A 14,688-nucleotide genomic window follows, 5' to 3' on the forward strand; every position below is an offset into this window, starting at 1 on the left:
GTGTACGAAGGAGACCGTGGGCAGAGCAGAGAGACACCGTGAGAGGCCAGGGAGAAACCACATGGGTACAGCAGACAGAGAGAGCATAGGTGTGGTGGGCATGGTAAAGGTTGTGGGCACAGGTGGAAATGGCATCAATATCTCAGCGCATGAGCAAAGGAAAGCAAGGGCTGAGCGATGGATACATGGCTCTCGCTCACTCAAGACACTTACACATTTTCTGTTTTTCCTTTACTCACACACACACACAAACACACACATCTTTCTCTCTTATCCACACGCCATTATGACTCCACAGTTTGCAGCAGCTTGAAATGAAAGGCAAAAAAAAACATTGTTCACCCAAAATATACATTGTCACCAAATATCCAAAACCACCGGACTAGACAAGTGTGTGACATTCTCAACTAAAAAATGGAATAACCAAAAACACCAGCCTTCTCCCACTGGCTGGCTGACTCACTGGCTACAAGCAGCACAGAAAGGGCTTGGATGAGCCATGGTGGTGTGGTGCGTGTGCACATAGACACAGAACTATGCGTGCAAAAGGGAGGAGAGGGGGGACTATTAGCAGCCAACTTACAGGTACTAGTTTCCAATACCATTTGGAGGGAGACTATCCAAGTAGCAGGAGAGAGGGGAGGGGGGAGGAGACAGACAGGAAGAATAGGAGCAGAAAGGTCAAAGGTCAGACAGGATTGGATCTGCTTCCAGGTTAAGGGTTAAGAGAACAGAGGTCAATCAGGGTTCAACCCCAAATGGCAGTAGACAAAGAGCTATGTTGACTTGAACCAGGTCTTTCTTGAAAAATAGATATGGTCGATGAGACTACCCTCCAAAAATACAAATAAATTGGTTTTACAACAGCAATTATTCTTGGAATGTGTCCTGGATGTGTATAGACTGCAGTATAGAGACTGATGATGCATCAAGAGCAGCAAGCTCCATGGGAGCCCTTTTGGCTCTAGCGCTTCAGTTTCCTTGTCTATCTATGGTAGTGTCATGAGAGCACTGTGCTGCTCCAGACTTACCTTCTGGTGATTGGGAGACTCCAGCGGGTGATGCTTGACTTTAAGCTCTTTCTCTGTGATCTCCCTCATCTTCAGGTTCACCTGCAACAAAAGCAACATTCACTCTTAGTTCTTAAAGTGCTATTTTCTGAATGTCTCTTCCTGATAGACAACTAAAATAAGAACCTGTACGTTAAAACACACAGACAGACACCTCCACTCTTGTAATATTGTGTGTGTGGTAAATACATGTTTGTGTATTCCCCACCATACCTTGTTGATCCAGAATACCATGGCATCCTCCAGGTCAAAGGGCAGCTCCTTGGAGGCGCTGAAGGTGGAGAAGCGCTTAACGCAGGCCACCACCTTCTCTATGCTGATCATCTCCACCGTGTAGGCCATCATCAGGGCATCAACCATCGGCATGTGGGCACTCTGGAGGAGGGAAACGATGGCAAAGATTAGATCAGAAAACACACACACACTGTGTAAAGGTAGGTCATCGTAGGGGCATGTGGGAACTCTGGTAGATGGAGTGGGAGCGAGGGATACATAGGTGTAGGTCGGTTCCGAAAACACCATGTTATTGATCAATCATGGGATAGGTCAGTTCAGAAAACAGTAGGGTATTGATCAATCATGGGTATGTTGGCATTGTGTGGGGGCAAGACGAGCCAGAACAACAATCACGTCACGCCAAAGTCGGGGCATCAACTTTGGGCACAGGGCACTCAGTGTGTGGAACCACATAGTAACCAAAAACGTGTTAAATAAAAATATATTTTTAATTTCAGATTCTTCAAAGTAGCCACCATTTGCCTTGATGACAGCTTTACACACGTTTTACATTCAATCAACCAGCTTCACCTGGATTGCTTTTCCAATAGACTTGAAGGAATTCCCACATATGCTGAGCACTTGTTTTTCCTTCACTCTGCGGTCCAACTCATCCCAAACCATCGCAATTGGCTTGAGGTCAGGTGATTGTGGAGGCCAGATCATCTGATGCAGGACTCCATCACTCTCCTTCTTGGTCAAATAGCCCTTACACAGCCCGGAGGTGTGTTGGGTCATTGTCCTGTTGAAAAACAAATGGATTGTCCCACTAACACTATCAAATCTTGTTTGGGCCATCACTGCAGAATGCTGTGGAAGCCATGTTGGATTCTAAATGAATCACTGACAGTGACACCAGCAAAACACCCCCACACCTTCTACATGCTTCACGGTGGGAAACGCACATGCAGAGTAGGTGAAAGGATGATCTCTGCGTCTCAAAGACACGGCGGTTAGAACCAAAAATCTCAAATTTGGACACATTTTACCGGTCTAATGTCCATTGCACTTCTTATTGGTGTCCTTTAGTAGTGCGTGTAATTTAGTAGATGTAGGTCTTCACTATTATTCCACAATGTAAAAAAGAAAATAAAAAAACTCTGGAATGAGTAGGTGTCCAAACGTTTGACTGGTACTGTAAGCATTCAGACCCTTTACTCAGTACTTTGTTGAAGCACCTTTGGCAGGGATTACAGCCTCGAGTATTCTTGGGTATGATGCTACAAGCTTGGCACAACTGTATTTGGAGAGTTTCTCCCATTCCTCTCTGCAGATCCTCTCAAGCTCTCATGTTGGATGGGGAGCATCGCTGCACAGCTATTTTCAAGTCTCTCCAGAGATGTTCAGGCTTCTGGCTGAGCCACTCAAGGACATTCAGAGACTTGTCCCGAAGTCATGCCTGCGTTACCTTGGCTGTGTGCTTGAGGTCATTGTCCTGTTGGAAGGTAAACCATCGACCCTGTCTGAGGTCCTAAGTGCTCTGGTATAGGTTATCATCAAGGATCTCTGTACTTTGCTCTGTTCATCTTTCCCTCGATCCTGACTAGTCACCATAGGGATGTTATAGGCCAGGTGATGAGCAGTACCTGGTTTCCTCCAGGCATGACGCTTGTCTTTCAGGCCAATGAGTTCAAGCTTGGTTTCATCAGACCCGAGAATAATGTTTCTCATGGTCAGAGTCCTTTAGGTGCCTTTTGGCAAACTCCAAGCCACTTGTCATGTGCCTTTTACTGGAGGAGTGGCTTCCGTCTGGCCACTCTACCATAAAGGCTTGATTGGTGGAGTGCTGCAGAGATGGTTGTCCTTCTGGAAAGTTCTCCCATCTCCACAAAGAAACTCTGTCAGTGACCATCGGGTTCTTGGGCCATTCTCCCCCGATTGCTCAGTTTTGCCGGGCAGCCAGCTCTAGGAAGAGTCTTGGTGGTTATTCTACATTTTTTGGGTCGTTCAGTTTATTATTATTTTGCTTGTTGTGTAGTACATTTGTTTTTATTTTCTTTCGTTTTTTTTCCTGTGAAGCACATTGCGTTGCATTTCTATGTCTGAAATGTGCTCTATAAATAAAATGTGATTTTATTTAACAATATGGAGCATGGTCCTCAGTAATGTTTTGTATTTGCCCCAAACACTGTGTATTCAGAACAAAAAATGCAGTACTACTTTAGTGCCTTGTTGCAAAAAGGATGTATGTTTTGGAATATTTCTGTACAGGCTTCCTTCTTTTCCCTGTCAATCAGTTAAGTATTTGAGTAACTACAATGTTATTGATTCATCCTCAGGACCCTGTATCTAAACATAGAAAATATTGAGTCAAATAATAATACTAGCAAAAACAGAATAGCCTAACTGTCATGTGCTAGTGTTAGGAGACAATGAATACGCCAGACACACACAAAACCAACAATCCCCTTCCCCAGACCTGTCTGAAAGAATGGAACCCAGGAGAGTATGGATGAACTACTACTGTTATATTGCCCCAAGCTGACTTTCAAGTCTCCAGTCTCTCTCCCCCCTCACAAAGACGATGCATTTCCTCCAACCCATCGGAGTAGACCCAGGGAATGGTGCACTGCTGTTTTATTAGCCCCAGCAGCTAGGCAGCAGGAGTCAAACAGGAGGCAGAGCACTGAGCAGGTATCGCTCTCTATCTAATTTGAATTGTCGCTTACACATTTGCAGATGCTATCGCTAGGGATGCAGTGGTATGACATTTTTGGCCGATACAGATATCTGATATTTTCTTTGCCCCCCCCCCCCCCCCCCCCCCCCCCAAAAGCAGCCTCAAGCATTCTCGTGCAGTTAAATAGTTGAAACACAAACCAAAAAGTTATTTGTTAGCATTTACACATGTCCCCATTACTAGTAAACATAATCAAAACCTATCTTTCACTTACTTGCTGTGCTGTTTCATTGTTCTTTTGTTCAGTCTCAACCAGGATTTCATCATACATGTCCAGCAGGGAAGTTTCAGCTCTGTCTGTCCATGGCCTCTCTTCCTCATTGCACACTATCACTGTCCGTTTACATCTTGTCCAGCTGTGTAACATTTCACGTAAACCCTGTTTCTTGTCTGCATCGAAGTAGCGGGCAAGGTGGCGACACAGTAAAGAGCCTCAGAGAGAATGCCACTGACTGGTTTGTTCTCCCAGCCTCTGGTACAGTACTTTTCCAAGTTAACCCGACGGTCTGTTTGCATTTTTCTTGAGCAGGTGTTTTAATGCCATGACAGAGGGTATCGCGTCTGCTGCAGATGCAGTTGAGCTTATTTCTCGAGTCAGTTGTCCAAATGGCGGTAGAAGTGTGTTCATGTTTCAAACATGTTCTCAAATGCCATTGAAATAGCAGCAGCGGTATGAGAACCAGCACATTCTTGAGCGTGCAATACAGCTTTCCTCAGTACGAAATCATTGTCAACCCACTGTACTGTCAAACTCTGCATGCTCATGGGGCTGACATCGCTGGTCCAAATGTCAGCTCTCAATTAGAGGTCGACCAATTAGAGATCGCCGATACTGATTATTGGAGGACCAAAAGCCGATACCGATTAAATCGGACAATGTTTTTTTCTTCTTTGTTTTCTTTGTAATAATGACAATTACAAAAATACTGAATGAACAATGAACACCTATTTTAACTTAATATAATACATCAATAAAATAAATTTAGCCTCAAATAAATAATGAAACATGTTAAATTTGGTTTAAATAATGCAAAAACAAAGTGTTGGAGAAGAAAGTAAAAGTGCAATGTGCCATGTAAAAAAGCTAACGTTTAAAGTTCCTTGCTCAGAACATGAGAACATATGATAGCTGGTGGTTCCTTTTAACATGAGTCATCAATATTCCCAAGCAAGACGTTTTAGATTGTAGTTATTACATGAATTATAGGACTACTTCTCTCTATACCGTTTGTATTTCATTAACCTTTGACTATAGGATGTTCTTACAGGCACTTTAGTATTGCCAGTGTAACAGTATAGTTTCCGTCCCTCTCCTCGCCCCTACCTGGGCTCGAACCAGGAACACACTGACAACAGCCACCCTCGAAGCATCGTTACCCATCGCTCCACAAAAGCCGCGGCCCTTGCAGAGCAAGGGGAACAACTACTTCAAGGTCTCAGAGCGAGTGACGTCACCGATTGAAACGCTATTAGCGAGCAAGCCGCTAACTATCTAGCCATTTCATATCAGTTATACCAGCCCAATCTCGGGAATTGATAGGTTTGAGGTCAGAAACAGCTCAATGCTTGATGCACAGGGAAGAGCTGCTGGCAAACGCACAAAAGTGCTGTTTGAATGAATGCTTACGAGCCTGCTGCCTACCACCGCTCAGTCAGACTGCTCTATCAAATCATAGACTTAATTATAACACACAGAAATACGAGCCTTCGGTCGTTAATATGGACAAATCCGGAAACTATCATTTCGAAAACAAAATATTTATTCTTTCAGTGAAATACGGAACCGTTCCGAATTTTATCTGACGGATGGCATCCACAAGTCTAAATATTCCTGTTACATTGCACAACCTTCAATGTTATGTCATAATTATGTAAAATTCTGGCAAATTAGTTTGCAACGAGCCAGGCCGGCCCAAACTGTTGCAAATTCCCCGACTGCGTGCAATAAACGCAAGAGAAGTGACACCGTTTCTCTAGTTTAATATTGCCTGCTAACATGAATTTATTTTAACTAAATATGCAGGTTTAAATATATATACTTCTATGTATTGATTTTAAGAAAGGCATTGATGTTTATGGTTAGGTACATTCGTGCAACGATTGTGCTTTTGTTAAATCACCCCCCACTTGGCAAAGTTGGCAGTCTTTGTTAGGAAGAAATAGTCTTCACACAGTTTGCAATGAGCCAGGTGGCCCAAACTGCTGCATATACCCTGACTCTGTTACACAGAGCGCAAGAGAAGTGACACAATTTCCCTAGTTAAAAGAAGTTCATGTTAGCAGGCAATATAAACTAAACATGCAGGTTTAAAAATATATACTTGTGTATTGATTTTAACGAAGGCGTTGATGTTTATGGTTAGGTACACATTGGTGCAACGACAGTGCTTTTTTTCGCGAATGCGCTTGTTAAATCACCCGTTTGGTGAAGTAGACTGATTCAATGATAAATTAACAGCCACTGCATCGATTATATGCAACACAGGACAAGCTAGATAAACATGTAATATCATCAACCATGTATATTTAACTAGTGTTTATGTTAATTAAGATAGATTGTTTTTATAAGATACGTTTAACGCTAGCTAGAACCTTACCTTGGCTCCTTGCTACACTCGCATAACAGGTAGTCAAGCCTGCCACGCAGTCTCCTCGTGGAGTGCAATTTAATCGGCCATGATCGGTGACCAAAAATGCAGATTAGCGATTGTTATGAAAACTTGAAATCGGCCCTAATTAAATCGTCCATTCCGATTAATCGGTCGACCTCTACTCTCAATGGTAAATCTGTAGAAGCGAGGGTCTGTGGGGCCAAGCTAAATTTCTTCAGCCTCCTCACACACACACACACACGAGAGCCCAGGGGCTGCACATGAGGAGTCGCGGAAGAACACTGGTGTTGCCATGGAAACACCTCCTTGCCAACTCAGCAACCAGGGGGGTTCTCAACCCTTACACAGACCTGCCTAGTCTATCAAAGACCAGCAGTTCTCTCTGGTCAGGAGGATTTCAGACTTTCCTAAGCATGCGAGTCTGGTTGCTTACATAGCACCTTGGTTGGTTTATCAACCTAGACTTAGAGACACACACTTGACTAGTCACGCACCAGAACGAAGCTGCCTCAGCTACAACGTGTGTCTGTCTCCGTGACAATGACAGGATAGAATGTTTAAAACGCTGCCAAACGCCGGTGTTGGTACTCTAAGTGCATTCAGTGAAACATATTATTGGAACTCTTATGAAATACTGGTGTAATGTATTCAATTCAACATAAACATGCATGGAGGGAGTGGTGTTCATGCCACAAAGCTAGTTGGAGATGTTGCTATGGGTCAGTAGTCCAAATCTGTGTTTCCTGACCTAATAGACATGTACAGGGTGACTCGTGTCAAAACATTCACCTTCCTGTGCCATCTCAGGAATTAAATCGAGACCTCAGAGAAAGAAGTACAAGCCCAATAAAAAAAATACCAGTCACAGATTTTAAAGTCATAAAGGAGAAGCTTTGTGCTTCATGAGAACTAGGCTACATGAGCTAATGGAGACAGAATAGAGCGCTGAAATGTTCAATCAATCATTATGCAACTGCTGCACCAGACTTTCCATATTGACAAGTCAACATGGAAAATGGTCCTGTTATAGGGACATACACTACAGTAGAGTGGAAAAGGTAGTGCAGGACAGATGGAACCCCACTGGGTCATTTAGCTCAGATTAGGCCTAACTCAACACTGCTCTCTCCTCTCACCATGGAGAGGCCTGTTAGCCTTTCTCCATCCAGCTGTGAGGAAATTATTATCAAACGAGATCAACTGAATCAGTGTTCACTTCACAATGGCCTAAAGAATCAGAATGGGCCAAAAGCTTTGTTGTGAATGTACAAGGAATAGGCAATGACTTTATATGGACACGAATCCGAGACAAATTTAAAATCACCAAGGTAGCTAAAGATAAGGAAGCAGCCAAATGGTCTGGAACTAATTAAATAGGTTAAACAAATGAAGAACATGTATATTACTGTAAGCCGGAATGTTATGATGAGAAAGTTACTGTCAACAACAAAAGACTAGAGGTCAAAGGCAAAGACTAGAGGTCAAAGGCTGTTTGCCAAGATCTAGTAGATGAGGTATTCCAGTGTTAGAGGCTTAGGGCTGTAGAGAGATGCCATCGTTTGATAGAGAGAAGAGAACAATGGCTACTTTCATTGGATAAATCAGAAGAGATAAGAGAAGGCCTACAGCAGGAAGGGATACTGATACAGGCAATACTGGCCCCTGTAACATTTCCAAACTCCTTTCCCTCTCCCTCACATTGCCTTGGCCAGCTTGACGTCTATATAAAAAGGGCAGTGTACCGACACAAAGATTTACCAAACAGAAGTCGGAGGTTGTTGACGTCGCTCATCCTTGGCCATGTTAAAAATGCAACACTGCACCAGCAGAAAGGCAGGGTGTGCTTTTCTGACTTGATTTATATCCGTTTTTGCACAGGGGCTAATTCATTTGAACAACTTCCCTCACCCACAAATCATGAGCAGCCTCTGGCAAAGACTCCCACAAACAACATGGATCGCCTACCATATCAGTCCCAACGCCCCAAACAGGGAGCTCCTAGTCTGTGATGAAGAGGCCATTGGGTGCATCTCAATCGCTTCTTGTCCATAATCTGTACTCATGTGAGGCATCCACCAAATTGCTTTTCACTCTCCAATGTTTTCAGTGCAGATTAAGGAGAGGAGACAATGAGAAATACTTGACCCACTTAAAAGGTCGACATTGGGCAAAAATGCAAAAATAACAGCTTTAAACTGTATAACTGACAAACGCATCATTATACCATGAAATGTAATTATATTGTCAAAAATAAATGGATGCATAAGATTTTTTTGCTACAGAAGTGCAATTTCTTACCGATCAAAATAGATCCCGTCCAAAAACAAATCCTAAGAAATGACATCAACACATGCTGGAATGTCATGCGGTGCGCATGACTAGAATGACGCGTCGATGAACCACCAAAGGCAAACCCCATTTCTGTTTGAAAATTCCAAAAGGAGGCAGAGTTGGACTGTTCTTCATGCCCAAAGTCGACCTTTAAGACTATTGAGATGCTGCCATTACCTTCTGAACATTAGGCCTATTTCACCCTTCCTACACACACTACCCATTCTCTACCACTCACCATTTTGATGGGCACACAGGCGAGGTCGGCCTCTGTGACTGGCGTGTCATCACTCTCCATGACATAGATCCCTTTACGGCTCAGGGCCTGGATAACTGACAGGTGTGACTGCAGCGAGGCGGCCTGGTCCGTCTTTAGGATGAGGGCACACACACGGCAGTAGAGCTCACAGGACAGCAGCAGATGGAGGACGGGGGGCTTGATGTGCTCTTGCTCATACTGGTCTGTGTAGAACGGGTCCCGCAGGTCCTCTGGGATGTGGTCTGGAGGGGAAGAGGCATGGTTAGTTATGTAACAGACTGGTTGGGTTCCCAATTCTTCCATCTATTTGTATGGCAACCTGCATAAAAATATTTGGTTGCTATTGGTTTCAATGGAATATTTTGGTGCACGCAGCCCTTTGCCTACTTCAGGAATATTCTAGGGGAAACACTGCTGTGATGACTAAGATGCATAGGACTATATACACAAGAGTCTAATGTTTCATGGATAGCCAAATGTGAAATAATTAACTTAAAATTCCACAAGTGTCTCTGTAGTATTAAGCTTCTTGGGGAAGATCAAACCTTACAACAACGAAAGGGAATGTGACAACTGCAACTGCTCACTCTGTAACGTAGAATGTATGCACACATGACTGTAAGTCGCTTTGGATAAAAGCGTCTGCTAAATGGCATATATTATTATATTATTATTATTATATTACTGTAAAAATACACTGCTCAAAACAATAAAGGGAACACTAAAATAACACATCCTAGATCTGAATGAAATATTCTTAATAAATACTTTTTTCTTTACATAGTTGAATGTGCTGACAACTAAATCACACAAAAATTATCAATGGAAATCAAATTTATCAAACCCACGGAGGTCTGGATTTGGAGTCACACTCAAAATTAAAGTGGAAAACCACACTACAGGCTGATCCAACTTTGATGTAATGTCCTTAAAACAAGTCAAAATGAGGCTCAGTAGTGTGCGTGGCCTCCACGTGCCTGTATGACCTCCCTACAACGCCTGGGCATGCTCCTGATGAGGTGGCGGCTGGTCTCCTGAGGGATCTCCTCCCAGACCTGGACTAAAGCATCCGCCAACTCCTGGACAGTCTGTGGTGCAACGTGGCGTTGGTGGATGGAGCGAGACATGATGTCCCAGATGTGCTCAATTGTATTCAGGTCTGGGGAACTGGCGGGCCAGTCCATAGCATCAATGACTTCCTCTTGCAGGAACTGCTGACACACTCCAGCCACATGAGGTCTAGCATTGTCTTGCATTAGGAGGAACCCAGGGCCAACCGCACCAACATATGGTCTCACAAGGGGTCTGATGATCTCATCTCGGTACCTAATGGCAGTCAGGCTACTTCTGGCGAGCACATGGAGGGCTGTGCGGAAGAAATGCCACCCCACACCATGACTGACCCACCGCCAAACCGGTCATGCTGGAGGATGTTGCAGGCAGCAGAACGTTCTCCACGGCATCTCCAGACTCTCACGTCTGTCACATGTGCTCAGTGTGAACCTGCTTTCATCTGTGAAGAGCACAGGGCGCCAGTGGCAGATTTGCCAATCTTGGTGTTCTCTGGCGAATGCCAAACGTCCTGCACGGTGTTGGGCTGTAAGCACAACCCCCACCTGTGGACGTCGGGCCCTCATTACCACCCTCATGGAGTCTGTTTCTGACCGTTTGAGCAGACACATGCACATGTGGCCTGCTGGAGGTTATTTCACAGGGCTCTGGCAGTGCTCCTCCTGCTCCTCCTTGCACAAAGGCGGAGGTAGCGGTCCTGCTGCTGGGTTGCTTCCCTCCTACGTCCTCCTCCACGTCTCCTGATGTACTGGGCTGTCTCCTGGTAGCGCCTCCATGCTCTGGACACTACGCTAACAGACACAGCAAACCTTATTGCCACAGCTCGCATTGATGTGCCATCCTGGATGAGCTGCACTACCTGAGCCACTTGTGTGGGTTGTGGACTCAGTCTCATGCTACCACTAGAGTGAAAGCACCACCAGCATTCAAAAGTGACCAAAACATCAGCCAGGAAGCATTGGAACTGAGAAGTGGTCTGTGGTCACCACCTACAGAACCACTCCTTTATTGGGGGTGTTTTGCTAATTGCCTATAATTTCCACCTGTTGTCTATTCCATTTGCACAACAGCATGTGAAATTTATTGTCAGTGTTGCTTCCTAAGTTTGATTTCACAGAAGTGTGATTGACTTGGAGTTACATTGTGTTGTTTAAGTGTTCCCTTTATTTTTCGAGCAGTGTCGTTTGGTTTATGTGGACACCCCTTAATTCGTGGATTTGGTTATTTCAGCCACATCCATTGCTGACAGGTGTATAACAATCGAGCACACAGCCATGCAATCTCCATAGACAAACACTGGCAGTGGAATAGCCTTACTGAGGATCTTGATGTGGCACCGTCATAGGCTGACACCTTTCCAACAAGTCAGTTTGTCAAATTTCTGCCCTGCTAGAGCTGCAACGGTAAAACTGTGTGCTGTTATTGTGAAGCGGAAACTTCTAGGAGCAACAACAGATCAGCCACAAAGTGAAAAGCCACACAAGCTCACAGAATGGAACAGCCAAGTGATGAAGCGCGTAAAAAAAAAAAAAATCTGTCCTCAGCTGCAACACTCAGTGCCGAGTTCCAAGCTGCCTCTGGAAGCAATGTCAGCACAGGAACTGTTCATCGGAGGCTTCATGAAATGGGTTTACATGGCCGAGCAGTTGCATATAAGCCTAGGATCACCACGCGCATTGCAAAGCATCAGCTGCAGTGGTGTAAAGTTCACTGCAATTGGACACTGGAGCAGTGGAAACGCGTTCTCTGGAGTGATGAATCAAGATTCCCAATCTGGCAGTCTGACGGACTAATCTGGGTTTGGAGGATGCCAGGAGAACGCTACCTGCCCGAGTGTATAGTGCCACCTGTAAAGTTTGGTGGAAGAGGAATAATGATCCTGGCTAGGCCCCTTATTTCCAGTTAAAGGAAATCTTAATGCTACAATATACAATGACATTGTAGGTGATTCCAAATTTGTGGCAACAGTTTGGAAGAGGCCCTTTCCCGTTTCCTCATGACAATGCCCCCGGGCACAAAGCAAGGTCCATACAAAAATGGTTTGTCGAGATCAGTGTGGAAGAACTTGACTGGCCTGCATAGAGCCCTGACCTCAACCCCATTCAGATTAATTGGAACGCCAACTGCGGACAAGGCCTAATCGCCCAACATCAGTGCCCGACCTCACTAATGCTTGTGGCTGAATGGAAGCAAGTCCCTGTAGTGTTGTTCCAACATCTAGTGGAAAGCCTTCCCAGAAGAGTGGAGGCTGTTATAGCAGCAAAGGGCCGACCAACTCCATATTAACGCCCATGATTTTGGAATGAGATGTTCGACAAGCTGGCCTCCACATACCTTTAGCCATGTAGCGGATTTGTTCTGCAAGGAGGGCTCAGTTTACGGTGTAAATATAGTCACGGCTTGGGACCTATATTTCCACTCAGGAGTTCCACTCAGAAACATATGGGCTACACTAATGAGAGCAGAGCTGGGTTCTCTGGTTGTTCTAGTCTGCAACAAAGCCTTTCTAGTTTCCACCACAGAGGAAAATAAACACTGATCTAGAAGTTATCCTAGTCTATTTAGCATTTGCAATGACTTGAAAACCCACCATATTAGGCTAAATGACTCCAGTGTTGAAAGATAGGAATCCAATCATGATAATTGATGTCTGTTGATGTCATACTCTGGTCATCTAATAGGAAACATTTGCATACAATCCATGACTTTATGAGCTTAAAGCAGTAAAGCGTAGGCATAAAACAGAAAAACCACAGCGGCCCCTTGCATGTGACAAGCCCATGCACACAGTCTCAGAAAGGTGCGATGTTCTTCAGGGCAAAAATAACCCTGATGAACTCCATTATTCAGACAGCTCGCGCTCAGTTGTGGCTGTGAGGCTGAGATCCATCTCCATATCTAAACTCCTACATCTGCGTGTTATGACACCCTCCCAACTCCAGTCCCAGCCATGACTGACGGCATAGAGGCAGAGCCTAAATCGTCTGGGGATCGTCAGCATTCTCCCATCCAACCACACTAACAGGAAGAGGCAAGCAGAGCTCTCCTTGAACCAGTCAACGACACAGCAGGTAAGATAGTCCGATTTGGATTTTACTGCAATACACAGTCTGAGTAGGCGCTCAATGCCCATAACAATATTGTTATTTTATTTATTTCACCTTTATTTAACTAGGCAAGTCAGTTAAGAACAAATTCTAATTTTCAATGACAGCCTAGGAACAGTGGGTTAACTGCCTGTTCAGGGGCAGAACGACAGATTTTGTACTTTGTCAGCTCGGGGGGTTTGAACTTGCAACCTTCCGGTTACTAGTCCAACTCTCTAACCACTAGGCTACTCTGCCGCCCCGTTATGAGAAGTAGGGATGGATAATACACCTGGGCCTGTATAACAATGTGTGAATCCTGTAGAGGAGTGTGTTTGGGCATTACAACAGATTCAATAATAATCATGTTATTGTATAACAGTCAGTCATTGCAAGAGATAAATGTGTGTGAGGGATGCACTTTATATAATGCATTGAGTGAAAACAAAAGGGGTCTGGCCTGGCTGGGACCCGGATGGGTCTTCATGTTTGACTTCCCCCTGGAGATGCTGATACTGTGTGGCAGCAGCTTCCCCTCTCCTACCCCCTCTGCACAGTGGGCTGGGATAGCCAACTACTGGGACAGGGAGAGGGCTCTGCTGTAGTGGAGCAGGTTGAGAGCTTCAAGTTCATTGGTGTCCACATCAACAAACTAGAATGGTCCAAACACACCAAGACAGTCGTGAAGAGGGAACGACAAAGCCTATTCCCCCTCAGGAGACTGAAAAGATTTGTCATGGGTCACCAGATCTTCAAAAAGTTCTATAGCTGCACTATGGAGAGCATCACGGCAACTGTTCGGCCTCTGACCGCAAGGCACTACAGAGGGTAGTGCGTACGGCCCAGTACATCACTGGGGCTAAGCTGCCTGCCATCCAGGACCTCTATACCAGGCGGTGTCAGAGGAAGACCCTAAAATGTGTCAACGACCCCAGCCACCCCAGTCAGACTGTTCTCTCTACTACCGCATGGCAAGAGGTACCGGAGCGCCAAGTCTAGGACCGAAAGGCTTCTCAACAGCTTTTACTACCAAGCTATAAGACTCCTGAATATGTAATTTGCCTAGTGTCCCACCACCCCCTCACCCCTCTGTTACACTGCTGCTACTCTGTTTATCATATATGCATAGTCACTTTAACTATACCTACATTTTGCCTAAATTAGCCTGACTAACTGGTGCCTGTATATAGCCACGCTACTGTTATTTTTCACTGTTGTTTTTATTTCTGTACATATCTATTGTTTACCTAATACCTATTGTTTACTTAAAAATTGCACTGTTGGTTAGGGCCTTTAAGTAAAC

The 14,688-nt window shown here is 44.6% G+C and overlaps 1 protein-coding gene across 1 annotated transcript in view; it reads right to left on the bottom strand.

Annotated features, from left to right (window-relative positions):
- The window catches only part of camsap1b (calmodulin regulated spectrin-associated protein 1b), a 38,969-nt gene that overhangs the window by 18,741 nt on the left and 5,540 nt on the right, over positions 1–14,688 (bottom strand). Inside the window, 3 exon segments of the mRNA XM_046346771.1 lie at positions 1,032–1,112; positions 1,284–1,445; positions 9,208–9,470. Coding sequence (XP_046202727.1) covers positions 1,032–1,112; positions 1,284–1,445; positions 9,208–9,470 — 506 coding nt within the window.

This window comes from Oncorhynchus gorbuscha, linkage group LG04 (genome assembly GCF_021184085.1).
Source record: "Oncorhynchus gorbuscha isolate QuinsamMale2020 ecotype Even-year linkage group LG04, OgorEven_v1.0, whole genome shotgun sequence".
Lineage (NCBI taxonomy): Eukaryota > Metazoa > Chordata > Actinopteri > Salmoniformes > Salmonidae > Oncorhynchus > Oncorhynchus gorbuscha.